The sequence below is a fragment of the Podarcis erhardii genome (genome assembly GCF_964252035.2).
Source record: "Podarcis erhardii genome assembly, chromosome: 3".
Taxonomy (NCBI): domain Eukaryota; kingdom Metazoa; phylum Chordata; class Lepidosauria; order Squamata; family Lacertidae; genus Podarcis; species Podarcis erhardii.
The window spans coordinates 106,046,430-106,068,006 of record NC_138507.1 but is presented as its reverse complement, the minus strand read 5'-3'; the positions used below and the strand labels follow the sequence as shown (position 1 = coordinate 106,068,006).

At 44.5% G+C, this 21,577-nt stretch overlaps 1 protein-coding gene across 6 annotated transcripts in view; it reads left to right on the top strand.

Moving 5' to 3' along the window:
* Window positions 1-352: 352 nt before the first annotated feature.
* Window positions 353-21,577, top strand: part of LOC309337812 (neuronal PAS domain-containing protein 4-like) — a 36,315-nt gene continuing 15,090 nt past the window's right edge. The window contains exons 1-3 of one of the 6 annotated variants that reach the window (XM_081854681.1): window positions 353-439; window positions 3,863-3,979; window positions 14,725-14,891. In XM_081854681.1, coding sequence (XP_081710807.1) covers window positions 396-439; window positions 3,863-3,979; window positions 14,725-14,891 — 328 coding nt within the window. In that variant the 5' untranslated portion in view covers window positions 353-395. Of the gene's footprint in view, window positions 440-2,961; window positions 2,980-3,862; window positions 3,980-5,251; window positions 5,326-12,217; window positions 12,526-14,724; window positions 14,892-20,524; window positions 20,601-20,645; window positions 20,915-21,577 lie in introns of those variants that run through there. The other 5 variants (XM_081854682.1, XM_081854685.1, XM_081854684.1 and 2 more) reach the window with 5 other exon arrangements.

Here is a 21,577-nt window from a genome sequence, read left to right as displayed (position 1 = left end):
TGCTTGGAGAATCCCATATAGCTGGCAGCTCTTAAGGGCATCACCGCACCCCCTTCATCAGCGACATCACTGTGACTCAAAGTGAGGATAATCCTCCCCCACTAGGAGTGACCCCCCACCCCACCCCCACCCGCAACCCCAATTCCCTGCGGAGATGACAAGCCGGCTTTAAAGAGCCAGAGCCTCCCTTTATTGCTTCCCCTATCAGATTACAACAAGCAGGCTGTGGGGTGGTGGTCAGGCTATTTTTAGAAGCCTGCTTTCTAAAAATAGCACAGAGATGTTTAGAATTGCGTCACAAGAGGTAATTTTATCCCCGTTTGGCCTGACGGCCCCTCTCCCCCCCCCACACCTCCCCAGGAGGGGGTGACTACAAAAGGAAGGAGTTCTTGAGAATGAGGGGTCAGCAAGTTCAGACCCAGACAGAGAGAGGAAAGAGGTAAGAAGTCCTTTTAGGGGATGGTTGGGCCAGATCTGACCAGATCTTGTATGTCATTATTATTATTATTATTATTATTATTATTATTATTATTATTAGTTTGCTACCCTAAGGAGCTGGCGAATCCAGCTGTCTTGCAGCTGTCTAGGGCTTAGCACTTGGATTCAGCTGAGTCGCCCTAATTCTAGCCCAGTCACTGCCAAGCAATAAGCCTGGCTTGTGACCCTGAACAGCTCTCTATCAATTCATTACCCGCAGTACCACCCAGTGGACAGCAGAGACATTGAAGCGCAGGGTGCATTGATGCACCTAACTTTGGATCCAGTTGCCCCCTGGCTCTTGTGATCCAGATGCATGTTGATCCAGATGCGCTGGCTTAGTTTTTTTTCCATCTGCACAAGGAAAGAGGCTGGGACCATTGCAGGATCAGTTTTGGCTCTCCAGATAACAACAACAACAACAACAACAACAGGTGTTGTTGGACTCCAACTCCCATCATGCTTGACCATAGGGGCCAATGCTGGCTGGAGCTGATGGCAGTTGTAGTCCGCCCACAACATCTAGAAGGCCTCTGGTTCCTCATCCTTGCTCTAGTTCCGTGTGATTTGTTCACGTGTAAGCTGCGTGCCTTCCTGTACCTTTGAAGCACATTTGAAGCACATTCCCACCCCCACCCCTCCAAGGAACTCTGCAAGCTGTAGTTTGTTAAGGGTTGCGGGGAGTTGTGAGGTCTAAACAAGTGTCCAGAATCATTTGAGGGGGAAACAGGAATTCAAATGTGCTTCAAAGTTATAGGTGGGTACGCAGCCCCAGGCACATGAACCCCCAATAAAAAATAATTCTGCGATCTGTAGTTTGTTAAGGGTGCTTGTAATCATAGGTCTGTGGTGGGTCAACTATAGTTCCTGGGGCTTGGAGGAGCTATATGTTTTAAAGATGCTTTAAATGCATGGTGTGTACACAGCCTTCATTTTTTAATTCAAAGATGCAGAGACTGAAGTCTGTCTGCATGTTAATCTCTTTGCCCTCAGAAACCCTTGCCTCTAATCCCAGATACTTAAGGGCTGGCTGTGGTTGTTCGGCAGCCTAGGAAAGGCACTCGGTGCATGCTCAAGGGTCTCTTTATATTCTGTTTACATGTTGACCTCTGGCACTGAATTCTGCAGCGGAGCCCTTTTTACAAATTAGCTTCTTGGATGTGTCAGAGCATTCTAGGAATAGATTTCCGGATGTATTTCTCATTTTAAAGAACCCTCTTCCCCCGACCTCCTGAGTGTACTGCTAAACTTCCATGGTTTTCAATCTCCAAAGTGTCCCTTTGTCTTTGAAGTAGGGCAGTTTTTCTCCTGATGCAAGACTCTGGGCAGCAAGCATGATCGGGGTGGGAAAATTATATGCATCAAAAACTTCTGAAGCTGGTTCCTATAGTTTTGGCAGTCCTATTCCCATCCCTATACAGTGCCGGCCTCTAAAAGATTGATGCTGGCTACTGAAAATTTGATGCTGGGTAGTGAAATGTTAATGCTGGTGTCATGCTCCAACACAGATAAAGGTCAGGGTAGAAAGTTCGTTTCCAATTCATAAAAGAGGCAGAAAAACCACATGGCTTCCCTCCAAGGATTCTGGGAACTGTAGTTTATTAGGAGTGCTGGGAACTGTATCCCTTAAGGGTATGCTTCTGTTCCCATGATTCTTTGGGGAAAGCCGTGTGCTTTAAATGTAATTTAAATGATTTGTGTGGCTGTGACCAAAGTCACTGCTCAGTCGTCACTAAAGAATTAAGCAATGTACAGATGTAGTGTTAGTAAGCCATCGTTCTCATAACATATTAATGGTAAATATATTAAATTCCGATATAACAAATAACTAAGAGCCAAAGTAGAACACAATTTTAAACACATCATCTGAAGATACATCTCTGGTTTGTGTTTTGCTTTTTATAGTTAGCAACATATATAAATCCAATAAATAAATAGTTCTTTTTTAATCAGGCCTTTGGTTGATCTGATTGACATCCTATGCCCTTTTTAAAATGTGGCTCTTTTTTGAGGGGGGGGTGTTATTGGGTTGTTGTTTTTATTTTGATCATATATATTGTGGTTTTTATGTTGGCCTTTTCTGTGAACCGCCCTGAGACCTCCAGGTGTAGGGCAGTATATAAATTCAAAAAATAAAAAAAATTAACTTGGCCTGCTGCCAAACTTTGCAGTGTGAACTGTTCCGGGCTCCAGCCAGTCAGCCATGCCCTTTTCCAGGATACTCGATTACTCCTCCCGCCACAATTTTCCATTCCTGTCCCGCAACAAACAGTGTTCCATTGGCACTAAGCATGCTCAGTCGTCATTGGGCTGTTGGATGTTCTCTGCCTCCTGCTGCTTGCTTAAAAGTCTCACCCGCCCCCTTTAAGGTTCTCTTTGTACTTCTGCAAAGCCTTGTATCCTTTCTCCCTTGTGCCCAAACAGCACCCTTTTGGCCACATGAGGAACAATCTTCAGAAGGAGTCTGCGCTTTTAACAGACACCCATTTAAATTTGCTATCTGTATGTCCATATATTTTGATGGGGTTGTTTTATTGCATATTTTAAACTGGTTTTAAAATATTTTGTAAACCACCTGATGCTCTGGCATTGACCAGGTTGTTGTTACCAAAACAGCAGTGGATTTTTATCAGGGCTGTTGCACGTAGCTCAATGCTTTCCTCCCCGTCGCAGTCCCCAATGACAATTCTCAATGGCATAATGAAAGCTTCACTTTTGTTTACATAGGCTCTACCAATATCAAAGGGACACGGGTGGCGCTGTGGGTTAAACCACAGAGCCTAGGACTTGCCGATCAGAAGGTTGGCGGTTCGAATCCTGCGATGGGGTGAGCTCCTGTTGCTTGGTCCCTGCTCCTGCCCACCTAGCAGTTCGAAAGCACGTCAAAGTACAAGTAGATAAATAGGTACCGCTCCGGCGGGAAGGTAAACGGTGTTTCCGTGCGCTGCTCTGGTTCGCCAGAAGCGGCTTAGTCATGCTGGCCACATGACCGGAAGCTGTCTGCAGACAAACGCCGGCTCCCTCGGCCTATAGATCGAGATGAGCGCACAACCCCAGAGTCGGTCACGACAGGACCTAATGGTCAGGGGTCCCTTTACCTTTACCAATATCAAAATCTAACAATATCCATAGTAGTCAATTTTGTTTCAGTGTTCACATGAGCTCAGCACCAAACTAGATGTTATACGAGAACCCTGTTATTGAACTTCCCACATTTATTTTTGTTAAAAGGAGCTAGGATGGGACCAGTTTGGGACTGGGCTGTGGCCAGGTGAAAGTACTGCACTAGAGATAATCCTTTACCTGACAGAACTATGATTTAGCATGGCATTGGACACAACCCCAAGACTCCCTCCCTCTACTCAGTATTTCCATTACTTTCCAGAACGATGACCATCTTGTGTGAAAACTGCCGCAAGCCAATCAGGACGGAGAGCTGCATCTCAAGATGCCCAACTGCATCAGTCTCCAGGCGGGAGATCAGGACCACAAAGCCATTCAGGTTAGAGACTATCCTGCTCTCTTTCCCTACCTGAGTCTACATTGCGGGCAGGGCGGGCGAAGAACCAACTGCCTCCAGTCAACTTTCTTGGTGCAAAAATCCTCCTATACATGCGTACACCATCTAAAAATAATGTTGCCGTCCCCTCTTTAGAACTACCGGTGTTCCTGCTTTGTGTCCAAATTTACGGTAATAAATTAAACTACTTAAACTAATCAGCTGAGGCACACAGCTACAATCCTCTGCAGACGTACCATGGGATGTGGAGCAACTTCCAAGTAAATAATAATAATAATAATAATAATAATAATAATAATAATAATTTATTATTTGTACCCCGCCCATCTGGCTGGGTTTCCCCACCCACTCTGGGCGGCTTCCATAGAAACCAAAAATACAGTTAAATATCACAGATTAAAAACTTCCCTGAACAGGGCTGCCTTAAGATGTCTTCTGAATGTCAGGTAGTTATTTATCGCTTTGACATCTGATGGGAGGGCGTTCCACAAGGCGGGCGCCACTACCGAGAAGGCCCTCTGCCTGGTTCCCTGTAGCTTTGCTTCTCGCAATGAGGGAACCGCCAGAAGGCCCTCGGTGCTGGACCTCAGCGTCCGGGCAGAACGATGGGGGTGGAGAAATACATCCTATGTCATGTTACGTTTGCTTCATGATACGTTTTTTCAGGTTGCATCCCACGGCAACCCAGAAGTACCGGAAAGGGTTACTTCCAGGTTTCGCTGCTCACGCATGCGCAGAAGCACTAAATCGTGCTTCGCGCATGCACACAACCATCAGATCGTACGGCGCTTCAGGTTGCTGGCTTTTCATGTTGCGAACGGGCCTCCAGAACGGATCCCGTTCGCAGCCAGTGGTACCATTGTATACATAGGATTGCACTGTAAGAGAGTCTTCATTTCAAACCAGCATCCCATCTGCCTACTGCTCAACTGTTCCCAATTTAAGTGGGGATTACAGAAACCATTCCCGGCTTCTGATTGGATCCTGGAATGTCCCATTTTGGGGTCCAGAGCTCTGGCACTAGTCAGCTGGCTTGTGCCGAGCACTGGACCAAAAGCTGCTTGTTTTTTTGGTTTTGCACAAGTCAGCTGGCTCCTGCAGGAGCACTAAAAACAAGCGTCCCAGTTGAGACCACTCAGATGCTGGAGGGTATGCATCTGTTACGGCAGGGATATGGAACCTCTGCAACCTTCCAGTTGTTGCCGGACTCCAACTCCCATTGTCCTGACAATTGACCTGGAGAGCCACAGGTTCCCCATCCCTGTGCTAAGGCTTTCTGTGGCTGGAGTGTTGCTTGTGTTCTTTCCGTAGCCAGCAGCTGATGCTCAGTGAATAAACACCATTAGTTCCTGACAATATTTTAGGGTTAGCAGCACAGCTGTTCCGAAGCATCTGCAAAGCGCTTGCTTCCTCTGCTGGGACAGGAGATGTGCTCAACGCTAGATGCCAGCAGCAGAGCAGAGAGCAAACCGGAGCGGTTCAGCCAATGCCAAACCAGACCTGTCACCTGTGGCAGCACCGTCAACTGGCAGAGGCTGTCCTAGGCCCACTAACCGATGAATCATTGAGGCTGCAAATGTTTACATGGCCAGACTCCAGACTGAAGCTGCGGGTCCTATCTATCTCCAGGTTGCACATGAAAGCATTTCTAACAGAATTGTAAAGTGGGAGGCATGAAATCCTCTTCCTTGAAGGACTGGCTGGATGAACATCTGTTGGAGAGTCTTCTAGGGGAGATGCTTGAGTATAACATGGACCTCGTTCGGCTATATTCATGCCATACATTTAAAGCACTATGGTCCCTTCTTTAAACAGCTATGGCTTCCCTCAAAGGATTCTGGGAGCTGCAGTTTGTTTAGGGTGCTAAGTGTTGTTAAGAGCAGTGCTTCCCCCCCAAAAAATAATGTTTTGGGGTACTCTCATTTTCCTACTCATATTGAAATACTGTCCCTCAATGAGGCCAAACTTAGAATCACAAAAGGTTTAGGGGTACGCGTCCCCTCAGAAAAAAAGCACTGGTTAAGAGAATCCTATTCCCTTCACAGAGCTACAGTTCTTAGAGTGGGTTAACAATCTATTTCTTTTCGCAGAGAACTCTGGGAATTGTAGCTCTGTGAGGGAAATAGGGAGTCTCCTAACAACCCCCAGCATTCTTAAACAAACTACAGCTCCCAGAATTCTTTGGGGGACGCCATGACTGTTTAAAGCAGTATCGTAGTGTTTTAATGTATAGTGTGAATGTAGCCTAGAGAGATCCATGTCACACTTGAGCCTCTTATATAACCTGCTTATTTACCTGTTATTCAGTTCTCAAATCTTTAAAATTCCTCCCCCACCAACATTCAAGTAAAAATGTGTCTGTATGTGTGTGAACAATAATTCACAGATACGGATGCATGATCAAATACATGCATGTTATATACACATTCTCCCAAGGCTATTTAAGTTGTGTGTGAGTGTATGTTATATTATTGTGCTATACAGCATATGTAATACAATCATTATTAGCCACTGAGAGCCTTTTCTTCCACAAAATCTGAAGATCCAAGAACAATTTTTGGGCGTTACCAGCAAAAGCTCCTCTCTCCTTTCCTCAGTGCTCAATATTAATTGAAATCTGCAATCCTAAATGTTGCAACTGGGGAGTAAGGCCCACTGAATTCAGCGGGATTTACTTCTATATCAACACGCTTAGGATTGTGCTATAAGTGTTGCCCCATAGGACACATTTCTACATCAGATAGATGACGCTGCATAGTCCCCTAGTGACCACCAGGACAAATACCCTTAGGAGAAGGAAGTTGATTGGCTGGGCAGAATAAGGGGAGTTCATGGTTATTCTTCTACTGATTATTTGTAAAACAAAAAAACAAAAAAAGTCAAATGTGCTTGGGCTACATGTACGCCAAAGTGCACATGTCCCTGCCCTCAAGCTTACAATCAAAACAAACTAAAGCCAGGAAAGTGCTTGGATTAACTTCGGTGGAGCAAAACCAGTACAGTGGTACCTCTGGTTATGAACGCTTCATGTTATGAGCTCCGCTAGCCCGGAACTAGCTGCTCCTGGTTCTGAACTTTGCCCCAGGATGCGAACAGAAATTGCATGCCTCGTGCAGCGGGAGGCCCCATTAGCAAAAACGTGCCTCAGGATAGGAACGGTTTCAGCTTAAGAAAGGACCTCCGGAACAAATTAAGTTTGTAACCAGAGGTACCACTGTACTTTAGTTTAAACACAGTGGTGAGGGAAGGGCCATAGCTCAGGGGCTCTATAGCTCACAGTACCTGTCCAGGTCCAATCCCTGGCATGACACCTTTCTGAAGCTCTGGAGAGCCAATGTCTGTCTGCATAGACTAGCTTCCTGCCAACCTTGTGCCCTCCAGGTGTTTTGGACTACAGCTACCATCCTTCTTGACCATTGGTCATGCTGGCTGGGGCTGATGGGAGTTGTAGTCCAGCAGCATCTGAGGGGCACCTGGTTGGGGGAAAGACAATACTGAGCTAGGTGGGCCTATAGTCCAGCTTGATATAAGGCCAGCTTATCCCCTTTTTTTAGCATTGGCCCCTGGGGAGATGAGTCTACTCTGCACCACCAGTTCTTTAAAGTTCCCAGTTCCAAGAGATAGGAGTGCTGACGCTTGTCTGCCAGCTTCCAGCCCCTTTGCACAGCTGAATGCCTCGCATGGCTGCGTGGCGGTTGTCATGGGAACCATCACATACAATAACTGAAGTGCATATTGAATTTCTATGCTGAATGGTCCACTTTCAGCAGCACAGAATTCCCTCTCCCCCCCCGAATCCATCTGCTCTTTTCTCCCTCCTGATCTCTAATGCTGCTGTTTCTTTATTGATTACCCTTTTTCTAAGCTCTCCCTGGGGCTCCTTTGCAAAAAGAAAAGAAGAGAAGAGAAAGAGAGAGAGAAGTAATGCAAAACAAACAAAAGAAAACAGGGTTTAGCCAGCTAAAAAGTAAATGCTTTCTTTAAAAAAGCAAAACTGAAGCATGGTCCTAGTCAAAAGATGCTTTCTGTCTCTGGATGAATTGTGGGTGGTCAGACACAAAGGAGGGCAGAATCTTTGTTTCTGAGATGGGAAAGCACCTGCGACCCTCCAGATGTGCCCCCTGGCCAGCCTCCCTGGGGGAATCAGCGGTCCACAGATCCCTGATTTCATAGTCACAGACTACTTCTTTACTTCTCCCTCCATGAAAACTACACATACTCAAATCCCTTCTTTTGCACAACTATGAAAAAACAGGAGTCCTTCTGCCCCCGTTTGCATCTGTTCCCCTGCTTCATATGGTTGCTGTTCTGCACCAACTTCAGGCTGAGCAGAAATCCAGGCTGCTACATTCCATTCCTTAGCCAGGCATGGGGAACTGCAGGCCCAGGGGCCAAATGTGGCCCTGCAAAGCTCTCTTTCTGGCACTTGGGTCTTTCCATCTTCAGCCACACACCCTCTCCACAGGTCACACCCCTCACCAGCCCTGCTTTGCACCCCCCTGGGATGTTTTTGCCTGGCTGGAATGTGTCCTTGAACTCTGATAATGCCCTCTTGCTTGCTGTCAGAAGCGAGCCAGCAGTAAATCACACCCGGCAAGTTGGAATTAACGCTTTGTTAGCAAAAAACAACAAGAAGAAGTGGCACAAATGTGGTGGGGGTTTCAGGCCTAATGAGCACAGCAACTCATCTCCATCTTGCCCTCCATGAAGCAGTTGCTGAGACTGAAGGTCCTTGCCTTCCTTTTTTTTTAAAAAAATAATAATTTTTATTACTTCTTAAAAAGGAAACAGAGAGAAAAGAGAAAAACAAAAAAAGAACAAGAACAAGAAAAAATAAAACAATACAATAAACCATACAAAACACAACCTCAACACATCACCCAACACAATGAACAAAACAAAACAAAACAAAAACAATTTAAAAACATACATCATACCTTTTCCATATTCTAACTTTCATTCCCTTATATCATCGACCTCCTCTCACCTCCCTCTTTGTATTCCACTTCCATTAATTGTTTTAGCAATTCCTTTCCATCTTTCTCCATTTTCTATCATATAAATGTCTTAACATATTTTTAATCTTATTTTCATTAAAATTAGTATACTTATTTAAGCTTAACTCCTTATAGCATTTCTACTAAGGCCATGAAAATTCATTCCAACATTTTCCTGTCACTCATTAATTTTACAATATTTCTATATATAGACTTTAAATCGTCCAATCTTCTTCCACCATCTCCTCTCCCCGGTCTCGGGCTCTGACAGACACTTCCGTCCACTCCATACAGTCCATCAACCTGGAGATCTTATGTCCGAGGCTCTTAACTTTCTTCCACATCCCTTCTGCAGTTCTTCTTTATATTCTTTGATGCTAAAGAGCAGATCTCAAGGAAACTCCAATCCAGCGACACCTCCACTCCCTCTCGACAGGTCAGCCAAATTTCCACAATTAAGGCTAGGATCCATAAAGTATTTCAGGGCATATTTCAAAATTCCTCCAACTCCAAAGGCCCCCCGAGCTCCAATCTCCTCCTGACCCAAGTCCATATTCCAAAAGTCAGTTAATCCCTGCATAGAGGGATCTTTCCAACTTTCCTTTTCCAGTCCAGGCCAGGCTCCGATCTTCAGAGTCTGACTTTTTCTAGTTTCAATCATAAAGGGCCTCAACTTATAGTCTTCGATTTGCCTCTGTAAGACTAAGGCTCCCCCTTGTATTGCTTTAGGTTCGACAACAGCAACTTTCTCCTTCTCCTTTTCAGCAATTTGTCCTGCTAAAATAGATTCCTGTGTCAAATCCTGAATAATTTCTGTATTGGTGCTCACTTTTGGTCCCAAAATGTCAGTTTTAGTAATCATAACATCCAATTTTTTATGAAGCTGTTCCAGCAAATAGTTTATCTTACAAAATGCAGTTACTAAGGCTTCTCCTGTCGACATTCCCGAATGTCCAAGGTCAATCTCTAGTTCCCACACTTCTTATCAAGCAGCTGGAGATTTCCCAGCTCCACTCTTGTAACAGTTTCAAAAGCTCCCTCTAGAGGGAAACAGTCTCCACTTGTATCAATCCTTTCAAAGAAAGCTCAAAAAGTAAAGTTGGTTTCAATTTTCAGTTACTTTTCCTCCCTTTTAAACGCAGAAGCGGACAATGGAAACAATATATTTCTCTTATTCAACCGACTGTCAACATCTGTTCTCTTCGCTGTCAATGAACTCTCCCAAAACGTCAATCACTGTCAGTCCGTTCCCAGGTTCAGAGCAGTGGCAATTTAATTCTAATCACTCTCTCCTTCAGGATACACGGTCCAAAATTTCCCCCTCTTCTCCTGCTTCCAAGGGGGGGTCTAATAATTTCAATCGATGGAAGTTTAATCCTTTACATAAGGCTTTCCAAGACCTTAACTTGTAAGCTCTTTGCTTCAGTCTATTTACAAAAGGGGAAGGCGGACTTCCTGTTTTGAACCTTCCCCGTTCGATGTCAAATTAAGGTATTTAAAGATCCAATTTTCCGTAATACTCAAGGGTTGTTGTTTAAAGTCCTTGCCTTCCTACAGCCATCTAAGTTTCCTCCTCTCTGACATTTTCCCCAAGCAATCAGAGACTGCGCCTGCTTGCAGTCTTTCGCTGCTCTGCCTGTTTCATGCCTCTTCTGGTTCTGGGAGATCAGGGGGAGGGGATCTCATTGCAGCAGGAGGGGGAGACACCCATGCTTCTTCACTGTCCTGACTCATCTCTGCCTCTTTGTCAGTGTTTTGAAAAGGAAAAGGTTCTGACCTCCTTTTTACTCCTTTGCCTAGTCCTCAGACCTTAGTTGGCACAAAAGAGTCTTTGAGAAAGAGTATTCTTGCAGAGTATTGCTGCTTTTATTCTTAAAAAGTCTTCTTCTCCAACCACGACCGACAGCTTTTACACACACCAAACGCAACCAGCTTTCTACCATCCAACCAACCAACCCACACCACACACTAACATTGACCACTCTATATATACAGGTACCATTTGATGAAAGGTTGCATAAGTCATTGTAGGCCGCTGACTTAGTTCTTTTAGCATTAAAGAAACAGCGGCCAATTTTTAGCCATGACACTCTTGGCCTCCCACATCCAGTTCTTCAGCTTCTGCCTCTGATTCTGAACTTCTCTCTGCCTCAGACTCTCCCAGCTCACTGAGCCCTGTTACCTCTTCAGCTTCCAACTCCTCCTCTTCCCAGTCTTCTCCCTCTGACCTCTCAATGTTGTCCCACCACCAATCTCTGGGCACTGAGCCTCCTTCCCTTGGGGGTTCCCCAGATGGTGCCTTCCACCATTCCTTTGCCTAGCTGGAGGACACAGAAAGGTGTGCAGGTCTCTGCAGAAACTAATCTACTCTACAAAGGTAACATTTGCATCCATTGCTCCACCTAAGTCAACTGATGGAGGAGGAGTCAAGGGAACTCAGCCTCCATCCTGCCATCAGGAACTCAGTACCACCTCTGCTGTTGGGAACAGACTGTGCCCCTTGGAGAAGCATATTCCTTCAAGCACACCAGGCTCACAGAGGGAGTATCGCTGGCAGGAGAAGCATGACCATTTGTTGAGACATCTCCACAGATATTATCTGGCCTCAGACTCCTGATGCTGTTCTTGGTCTCTGTTTGTAGCAATCCGTACCTGTAGTTTGACCTGTATTGCTGTAAGCCTTGAACAAAGCTTTCTCTCTTTCCTGCACATAAGAGCCTCTGTCATAGCATTTGGGATGGCAGCCACAACAACGTGGGATCGACACCACTGAAGGCACTGAGACTTACTTTTGAGTAAACCTGCAGTGGGTTGTGCTGTTAAGTCAGAACTGTGGCTAATGCATTTTTTCTCTGCCACTGTTAAGTCTGCAGAGCATTAAGAAAAACACCCTATAATTCATACCTTACAGCACAGAATGATCATTAATATTCCTGTTTTATACTCAGAAGGCACTGAAGCTGACAGAAAATGGCTTGCTCAAGGCCATCCAAAGAATTCATCATCGATGAGCAGAATTCTAGATGCCCAACCTAAGGAATGATCTAAAAGTTAGCACCCTCCTCACCTTCCTGATATGAAATGGGTGCCAAAAAACCCCTTTGTGTGGTGGTAGCTCCACAGAGGGGCTTAACATTTGAAAGCGATTCCACACATGGATGGATAAGGCCCAGCCACGTGATAAGGTATCATACTAGTTGCCAGTGATGTGGACACTTGACACCCTCCAATATTTTTTATCCAGTATGCACCTTTGTCTTTTGCTAGGGCCGGCCCTGCCTTTAGGCAGAGTGAGGCCGTTGCCTCAGGTGGCAGATACTGAGGGGTGAGAAGTGGCAGTGAAATACAGCAGAGTGGTGTTTGCGCCATACCTGCCCTGCTCCCCCTAAGCTAGCTTGTTGCCCTCAGGCTGTGTAGGAAGGTGCTGTCCCATCGCCATTGTTGAAATAAGATTCAACAGCCAGTCTAGTGAGTTTCCGTACATGGAATATAAGGGGCTGCCATCTTGTTCTTTGCCTCAGGAAGCAAAAGGTCTTAAGCTGTCCCTGTCTTTTGGAAAGTCCTATGTAACCCTATGCAAACCAACTGCTTGGCAAACTATGAGTGATTTTCCCTCAGTCCAACAATTTCCTCTGAGGCCTGGTTGCTACCAAACTGTTAAACCTGGGGTAACCTGTATCTCTTCACACTTGATCTTAGTCAAAAGGCTGGAGCTGTATCACTTCAGATTGTAATAATAATAATAATAATAATAATAATAATAATAATAATAATAACTGCCACCCATCTGACTTGGTTGCACCTGCCCCTCTGGGCGGCTTTTGACAACTCGAAACACAGTAAGACATTAAAAAACATTAAAAACTTCCCTTCAGATCTCTTCTAAAAGTCAGATAGTTGTTTATTTCCTTGACATCTGATGGGAGGGTGTTCCACAGGGAAGGTGCCACTACAGAGAAGGCCCTCTGCCTGGTTCCCTGTAACCTCACTTTTTGTACTGAGGGAACTGCCAGAAGGCCTTTGGAGCTGGATCTCAGTGAAATCTCACACAATTGAACACATCTCCATTCAGAAAAATGCGCTGCACCTAGAAAAGTAGCAAGTCAAGAAGGAAGCTGGGATAGAATCCTTCTCTCTGGCACCTAACTTCCTTTACGGATGGATTTTGGGTTGTTGGGTTGTTGTTGTTTTTTATAAAGGAGCATTTTGTCCACCTGAAGTATGAAGTGGAACATCCAAGACTGAGATTTACCATGTCAGGGAAAATTAAGCCTGAATCACACAGGCCTGAAATGGTCTCTCTTGAACAGTTTAGCACAGTCACTTTGGGCCCATTATGTGTCTGAATGCTGGTGAAATTGTCTCTTCAGTGAGAAATCATATACATTGGGGAGAGTTTTCATTTTCAGAAAAAGTCTCCTACTGTGCCGTTCACTGAGCCTTAAGTTATAAACCCATCTGGAATAGTTGCTGTTCGCACCACTGTGAAATGGTCCTGTGCGAGGAATGATTCTCTTTGTCCCCTTAAGTGAGGTAAAAACATTCTTCTGACAACTTTGCCTTCTAAATTTTAAAAGGCAACGTTGTCATAATAATATTTTACCTCATTTGTTGTTTCCAGTGGGGAACGATTCGGGGCATCATATAGTGAAACACTGGTTGTATGAGAGGGAACTTGCTTAGTTCTGAAGCTTTTCTCCTAAAATGGATTATTCCCGCTTGCACCACATGGGATGCACTTACAAGGAGAGATCTACGATGAATTCGATTCCATTAGCTTTTAAACGAACGAGAAGCTACCTAATTTGTTCTCAAACCAGTGCTCAGATGGAAACACAGCTCTTCTTCAGATTTCACACTTCTCTAAGAGTGGCAGGGCAGCTCTTCAACCAATGTGTATGAAAATGCAGAGACTGTGTGTATGTGTAAAAATGCATTGCCTTCGGGAAAATAATGCATTGCCCTGGGCAAACTGCCAAATATACAAAAATGCTGGTGAATTCTTATGAGGGGGGGGAGGGAAATCATACATTGCTGCAGAAATGTGAAGAACTGAATTTGAGATTGGAAAAATGGGAAAGTGAGGAGAACCCAAGTTGTCAGGTGTCTACCCCTATGCATAAAGTATATCTTTCTTTTTTAAAAAAATAATATTTATTAAAGTTTCAAAAATTACAGAAAGAAAAAGTAAAAAATGCCACATTAAACAAAAGCAAAACAACACATCACAATATAAAAAAACAAAAAAAACAGAGAAATAGAACCCATTAAACAAAAACACAAACACAAAGAAAAATGCATCACCCATGTAAAACTGAGGTGAATTTTTTACTTACCTCAGTCAAAATGGCAGTGGAGATTAGGATCCCATCTTCACTATACATTTAAAGCAGCCTGGGAACTGTATTTTGGTTAAGCGTGCTGAGACCTGCTAGGAGACCCCTATTCCCCTCACAGGGCTACAATTCTCAGAGTGGTTTAACAGTCAACCCCTCTTCCTCATGAACTGTGGGAAATTCACAGCCTCTGTATGTTTCGGGGTGGGGGGCGGAATCAACTTGCAGTCTTATATTAGAGCTACAGTTTCACAAGACCTCTTTATTGTATGAAAATTGGGGGTGGTCATGTGAATCAAACTGTCTCATATGTTGAGAGTGTTGTAGGAACTTTGTGGGGCCGTGCTGAGTAAACTGCCAAGTTGCCTCATATCTTGCAACTCTTGGTCATCAGGTCAACTAAAGGTGCTTCCAAGGCTCGCCGGGATCAGATCAACGCTGAGCTGCAGAACCTGCGCTCCCTTCTGCCCATCTTGGAGCAAGAGAAGGAGCGCCTCTCGTACCTTCATACCATGGCTCTGGTCTGCTTCTACATACGAGAGACGCAGCTTTTCCCCCCAGGTGAATATTAAACCTCTCTTGCGATGACTGTTTCGATTAATGCTGACTTTATATGTCCCCAGAATGCGGTGAAGTTTCTATTTTTTTTTAATGCTTTTTATTGGTGTTTCATTTAATACAAACAAACAAAATACAGTAAAATTCAACAATCATTTACCCACATTCTTTCCCCCCATCTGCTACACGTTGACTGACTTCCCTCCCTTCAACAGGTTTCTTATGTCAATTACTTTTCCACAGTTTCTTACTGGATCCAATCCTACCTACATCGTAAGATTTATTTCAGTCCTGCCAGAGTCTTCAGGTTTCTACAGTTATTATTTATGTACTCCATAAATTTACTCCAATCTTTTTGGAATTTTGCTTCCTCCTCATTTCGGATTCTACAGGTCAGTTTTGCTAGTTCCACATAATCAACCATCTTCTTCTGCCACTGTATTGTTGGTAATTCTGGTACTTTCCATTTTTGGGCTAACAAAGTTCTGGCAGCAGTCGTAGCACACATAAATAACCTTTTTCTATTTCCTCTCCCATCAAGCCTAGCAAGAAAGCTTCCGGCTTTTTCGGGAAAGTGTATTTAAATATCTTTTTCAATTTGTTATAAATCTGTTCCCCAAACTGTTCCATTTTCTCACATGTCCACCTTGCGAGACCTCTAAAAAACCCCACGCTGCTCGGAATTCCCCTAAGGCTTATTCCACACTTCTTTTCCAATGGCCACGGCAAACAGGAAGTCTAATGTGGAGAAGTTTCTCCAGTGTGATGTAGGCCTCCCTAAGGAAGCTTGGACAGTTGCAAGAGGGGGACACACATTCTCTTTCTGCAGCAAGGGTGGGGAAATTGTAGCTGCCCAGATGTTGTTGGGACTCCCATCAGCCCCAGCCAGCACCGCCAGTGGTAAGGGATGGTGGGAGATGTGGTTCAGTGACATCTGGAGCACAAGAAGTTGGTGTAAAATGTTTGCACATGTGGTGAGCGGTCACAGTGCTGACCTCCCTCTCACCATTCTTGCTTTATCAAGATGTATTCAGAAAAACAGCAACGAAGGTGGTGAGGACATGATACCTTGATTTAGGGTGGGGTGAGGAGAAGTGACTATTGGATTGAATAAACTTAGGAAATCTCAAGTTTGTAAGTAATGAGTCGGTAGGCAGCCTCCAAGCTTACTCCCATGCAAAAGCTATTCCAGAAGATGAGTAGACTGAGTTATATATGACACAATTTAAAGTATATTCAGCACCTATTTCAAACACACAAATCCTCCCTAGCGGCCTAGAACTGTCACTTTCCCCTTACAGAGCTACAATTCCCAGAACCCATTACAAACTACAGTTCCCAGGATTATTTGAGGGAAGCCACGTGCATTAAATGTGTGTTGAATGTGCTTTGAATGGATGGTACCGATCTTCCTCGTGTGTCTTTTCCAATGTTCACTACGCCAAAGATAACTCCCTGTGGCGTTTTCACATCTCTTTGCTTGCATCTGCTCACAGGGGTGGCTTATAACTTCCTTTTATGAAAATATTTATAACTCTCTTCTTCTTTGTTCTTTGGCGATCACTCGTAGCCGAGCAAGATTGTCTTCCATGAACACGGTCTTAACAGTGAGTCCATAAGTGACTGTGGAGGCCAATTCTGGATCCACACATTCTTTCACAGTGAGGACATAGATTTCCAGGTGGAAGTAGATCACGGTGAGGGTTTGCCAAGTGTGCCTTCCTCTTAGCTCGTTTCTCCTTTTCACCCTGAGTTCGTGCTTCCATGGCACCTTGGGCAAAGGCTGTTCTCCAACTGGAGCGCTCGCAGGCCAGTGTTTCCCAGTGATCAGTGCTTATACTACATTTTTAAAGATTTGCCTTGAGAGCATCTTTAAACCTCTTTTGTTGTCCACCGGTATTTTGCTTTCCATTCTTAAGCTGGGAATAGAATAGTTGCTTTGGAAGATGATAATCAGGCATCCGAACAACATGACCAGTCCAATGAAGTTGACGTTGAAGAATGCTCTATCAGATTGGGATCTGAGCAGAGAACGAGAAGACATTTGAAACAGTCGCTCCATTAATACAGGAGGGTCTGGGGTGGGCATGGAAATTGCTCACACTTACCAAGATGGGGCAGGTCAGGGTGGTGGTGAGGTCAGGACTCCCTAAGCTCATTGGTGGCTGCACCTGATTGGACAAGGTGGTGGTGAGGTCAGGACTCCCTAAGCTCATTGGTGGATGCACCTGATTGGACAGGGTGGTGGTGAGGTCAGGACTCCCTAAGCTCATTGGTGGATGCACCTGATTGGCTCTGTCAGTGCATCTATGGAGCGCCCCCTACCTTTACCCCTGCACCATTCATGGAAGCGTCAAGGACTGTCACAGGACACCAGACCCCCTCCATACCAGCTGCTCCTGTATTAATAAAACTAAAGGGTATAAAACAATAAATGCCAACGATAATCTTAAAGCACAGAAAAGCTGGTTTCCCTATTATCAGTTAACAATAAACACCACCACTGTGAATTCAGACTGGAAATGTTCGTACATGCATTCTGCAGTGGTACATTTTCTCTTGTTTTCCCTTCACAGGGGAAACTGCAGTTTTCATCAGGAAAACGGTATAAGGGGAAAGGGTTAAGCACCCTCCCCTGCAAACGCCATGGCCCCAACCTGACCCTCCACCGCTACCAGTGGGGTGGTGGCTGAACTCTAGGAAATTCTGGTTGTGGATCTTCCTTGTCATGTCTAATTGCACCCTTATTTCTATTTAAAGGAGATATAGGAGAGGTAGCAAAGAGTAAGTATACAGCGAGCAAGCAGCTGGCTTTATGAATGGGAACACTTTATCCATCATGGTCTCCCCTAAGGTGTATTTTACCTGAAGACATTTTCCTGTCTTCCCTTTTTCTTTTTGAATTGTCCCTGAGAGGATCAGTGCAAGAGCTAACATGCCCTTTAGCTGCATTTTTTACAAAAACACACACACCCAAAAACATTTTTTTTGGTTTATTTTTTGCAGTGCCATTAGATCACACGATAAAGTGAAAGAAGCTGCAATGACCTTGATATTGTTCTTCCGTAATTATGTTCCAAGACGGGCATGTTCTGTTCTGCACAATGTATTGCCTGAAAGATGTTGTTCTCTTCTAATCTATAACATAGAAGGAGGAGCTCACTTGGCAGAAAACAGCAAAGACCTACATCAACCTCACAGAGACGGATTTCTGCGGAGAGAGGAATTTGCTGTGATAGCCTTGATTAGTGAAACTGACTAAGTAGCGAACTGGAAAGCAAGTGCTGAGGGAATGCAATCTGAGTTATTCAGACTGAAATCCTACACTTACCTACTTGGGAGTAAGTCTCTTAGAACTCAGTGGGGCTTACTTCTGAGTAGGCAGGTAGAGAATTCTGTTGTTATACTGTATGTTGGTGTGTACAAACCAAACATTTGAAGTGTGTTTCTCACCCCAGAACCCTGGGAGCTGTGGTTTACCCATCACAGAGCTATAGTTCTCACACCCTAAACATACAACAGTTCCTAGGATTCTTTGGCAGGGAATGTTTTTAATTAAAAGCATATACACAGCCTTTGGCTGCAATCTTGTATGCTCTTAAGGTAAAGGTAAAGGGACCACTGACCATTAGGTCCAGTCGTAGCCGAATCTGAGGTTGCAGCGCTCATCTTGCTTTATTGGGTGAGGGAGCTGTCATTTGTCTACAGACAGCTTCCGGGTCATGTAGCCAGCATGACTAAGCCGCTTCTGGCGAACCAGAGCAGTGCACAGAAACACAGTTTACCTTCCCACCAGAGCGGTACCTATTTATCTACTTGCACTTTGACGTGCTTTCGAACTGCTAGGTTGGTGGGAGCAGGGACCGAGCAACAGGAGCTCACCCCGTCACGGAGATTCGAACCACGGACCTTCTGATCAGCAAGTCCTAGGCTCTGTGGTTTAACCCACAGCACCACCTGCATCCCTGGTAGTAAACTCCACTGAATATAGTAGGATTTTCTCCTGAGTAAACATGTGTAGGCTTGCTCTGTTGAAATGGTAGTCTGTTTTGTGCTACTGTTCAGGGTGAGCAATGGGAGTGTACAGAAATGCCTTCCTTTTCAGAAGGCTCACAATTTAAATTTCCACAACGGTTAGAGTGTAAAAAGGGGAAAGATTGAGGAGGGGGGAGCACTGAATTCCTTGTCTCTTGCTCCAGGAAAACCTAAGAGCAGGCTGCAGATATTTAAACACTGAACCTTTCTTAACACTTCCCCACCAAAGATCCCCTCCTTTCTAACCCCACCCCGCCCCCATCTTATTAAACCATCGATAAAAAAATCTGCAGCCAAATCCCCTCTTGTTGCCTCTTTTGTTTCTAAGGGCTGCTCCAGGTGACTTCTTTTCTCAGCCTTCCTTCTGATTCGCTTGCACAAAGCTTATGCGGAGGTTAGACTACATCCAGTGTTTTCTGAGTGTTCATCCTGATTTGTATGCAGGGGGGTTATATGGCACTGGACATTCATCCTGCATTAATTCTAGTGTGCTTACTAGGTGTTTTTATGTCTTCCCATTAATCTTGTTCATTCCCTATTTTTCAGTGCATTTCCCCATCACTTTCCTAATCACAAAAAACTATTAATTTTCTGAAAAGGTGACAGAGCACTTTAATCTAAATTAATTACACAAAAGTAAATTTTGCAGCATGCACATGCATATTTCCTGCAAAATACTGACAGCCTGAAGCCTAACACAAAGGAATGCTTTGAGCCAGATTTCTTCCTCTGCATTGGCCCAAGCCACCCTCCCTCCCTAAGCAGTAAGCTCCTGTGTCAATATTGCTCATCAAACTGCATGTGACACTAACGAGGGATGGATGGATCAGTCTATTTCATGTCCATGGCAGCTTTGCATGCATTCACACTTAATGTGTTCTGCATGAGTCACTTCCGCCTCATTTCTGCATTACTCTACAAAATTTCTTTTTAATAATCCATACAAAATTCCTATCTAAATACAGATGTGTATTTTATCTCAATGCACACATGCCTAAAGATGGCTTGGTCATAAAATATGCATTTAAAACACATTTTAGTAAGTTTGTTTGTGCTGAGACCTATCACAAATTTCAGAGCGTTGTGAAATCGAAAGGATAATTGTTCTCACATCTGAGGGCAGGTTATTTTCCTTCAGGATTCACAGAAACTGAATTCCTAAAGCATCTCTGTGTAAAATACATAGTTAAAGGTATGTGTATCTCTCCCCCCCCCCCCCCGGAAAACTCAGTGTGCTGTGCATCCTGATTAGGATCAGGACCATAACAGATTTAACTCTTTGCTCTCATACCATGATCTAAGTGAAAATCCTCTTCCTCAAAATTGCTATTTGGCACAGGAGAGAAATTTCCATCAATGCAAAAGTGAACATCTTTGCTGTGCTGGATAGCAACTTTGGAGGACGATTCTCATCCTGGCCTGGCCTGATACCAGAATCCATGGAGAAGGAGGCAAGACTGGTCAGAAATCTCAGGACCACAGAGAGCTTCAAAAATAGTTGAGAGCACTCGGGCTCCACCCCATTGTGACTAACTAACCTGACATTCTTAAAGGGCCAACACTCTGCTCTGGAGAATTGTACTTCTCGTCCATTCCCTAGCCTCACACCTGGTGCACTCCCTGTGCTGCTGAACTGCTGAGATCTTGGAGATGGCATTTGATGCCTAAAACCCTGGGGTAGGTGCCTGTGAGGTTCTGCACTCTGGCCCTACAGATACAGGAGGTTCTTCTGGGGGTGCTTTATTCCTCAGCCTGTCATTTCATGCTCTCAATCAGCTGCACAATCAGAGCACCCTACACTTGGTCTGGCTTCTTGGCTACAAAGTCTGCAGCCTCTGACGTGGAGACATGGCTGCTGATGGACTCTGGGATCACGACAGGGAAAAGTGGGGAATCAACTGCAACAAAAAAACAACAACATTTGGCCTATGCATCTAAGTCAAGCAGTCTGTATTCAGCACCATTTAGCAACAGTGGCACAACCTCCACAGGTATAGCTCACCTAAGAGGTGTGGTTTTGACATGGGCAATGGCATATTGTACGGAGTGAGCAAGTGAGCTCATTGCGATGCCTCAATGCTTCAGCATACCTTCGCTCGTACTTTTCCACTCTTACGCCATTTGTGCCTCTTACCTAATTTGCACATTCCCACCTTTTTAATTATTAAAGTAGTCATGCCGTAGCACTTACATTAAAAAGCCTTTTAGCGTAAATTTCAACATTGATTTTGAAAAACGCTGCCTTTCCACTTGGTGCCATTTTATCACCGTAGGGGTTTTTGCCTCCTTCCTCCGCTTTTCACATGTACTTATTTCCCTTCTACTTTTTAGCCTTATTCGAGAAATTGCATAATGGTCTGAATTTTTTTTTAAAAAGTGTGGTAGCACTCATTTTAAAATGCAAAAAAGAGAGAGAGGTGCTCAGGTGAATTGCCCCATTTCTGCCCATAAGTGTGGATTAAACACAGGGGGAGATATACGCACACAGTAAGCTCTATACTCCTCCTCTTCAGCTTAAACATTTTAAAGTAATTTCCAGGACCGGCTGTGTGCTAAGTATTGCAATCAGTATGTACTTGAGAAATTTGGTACAGTCAGAACCTTGTTTGATTAGATCCCTCTTCCTCCAACGCCCCCGCCAGCCCCCTCCTGGA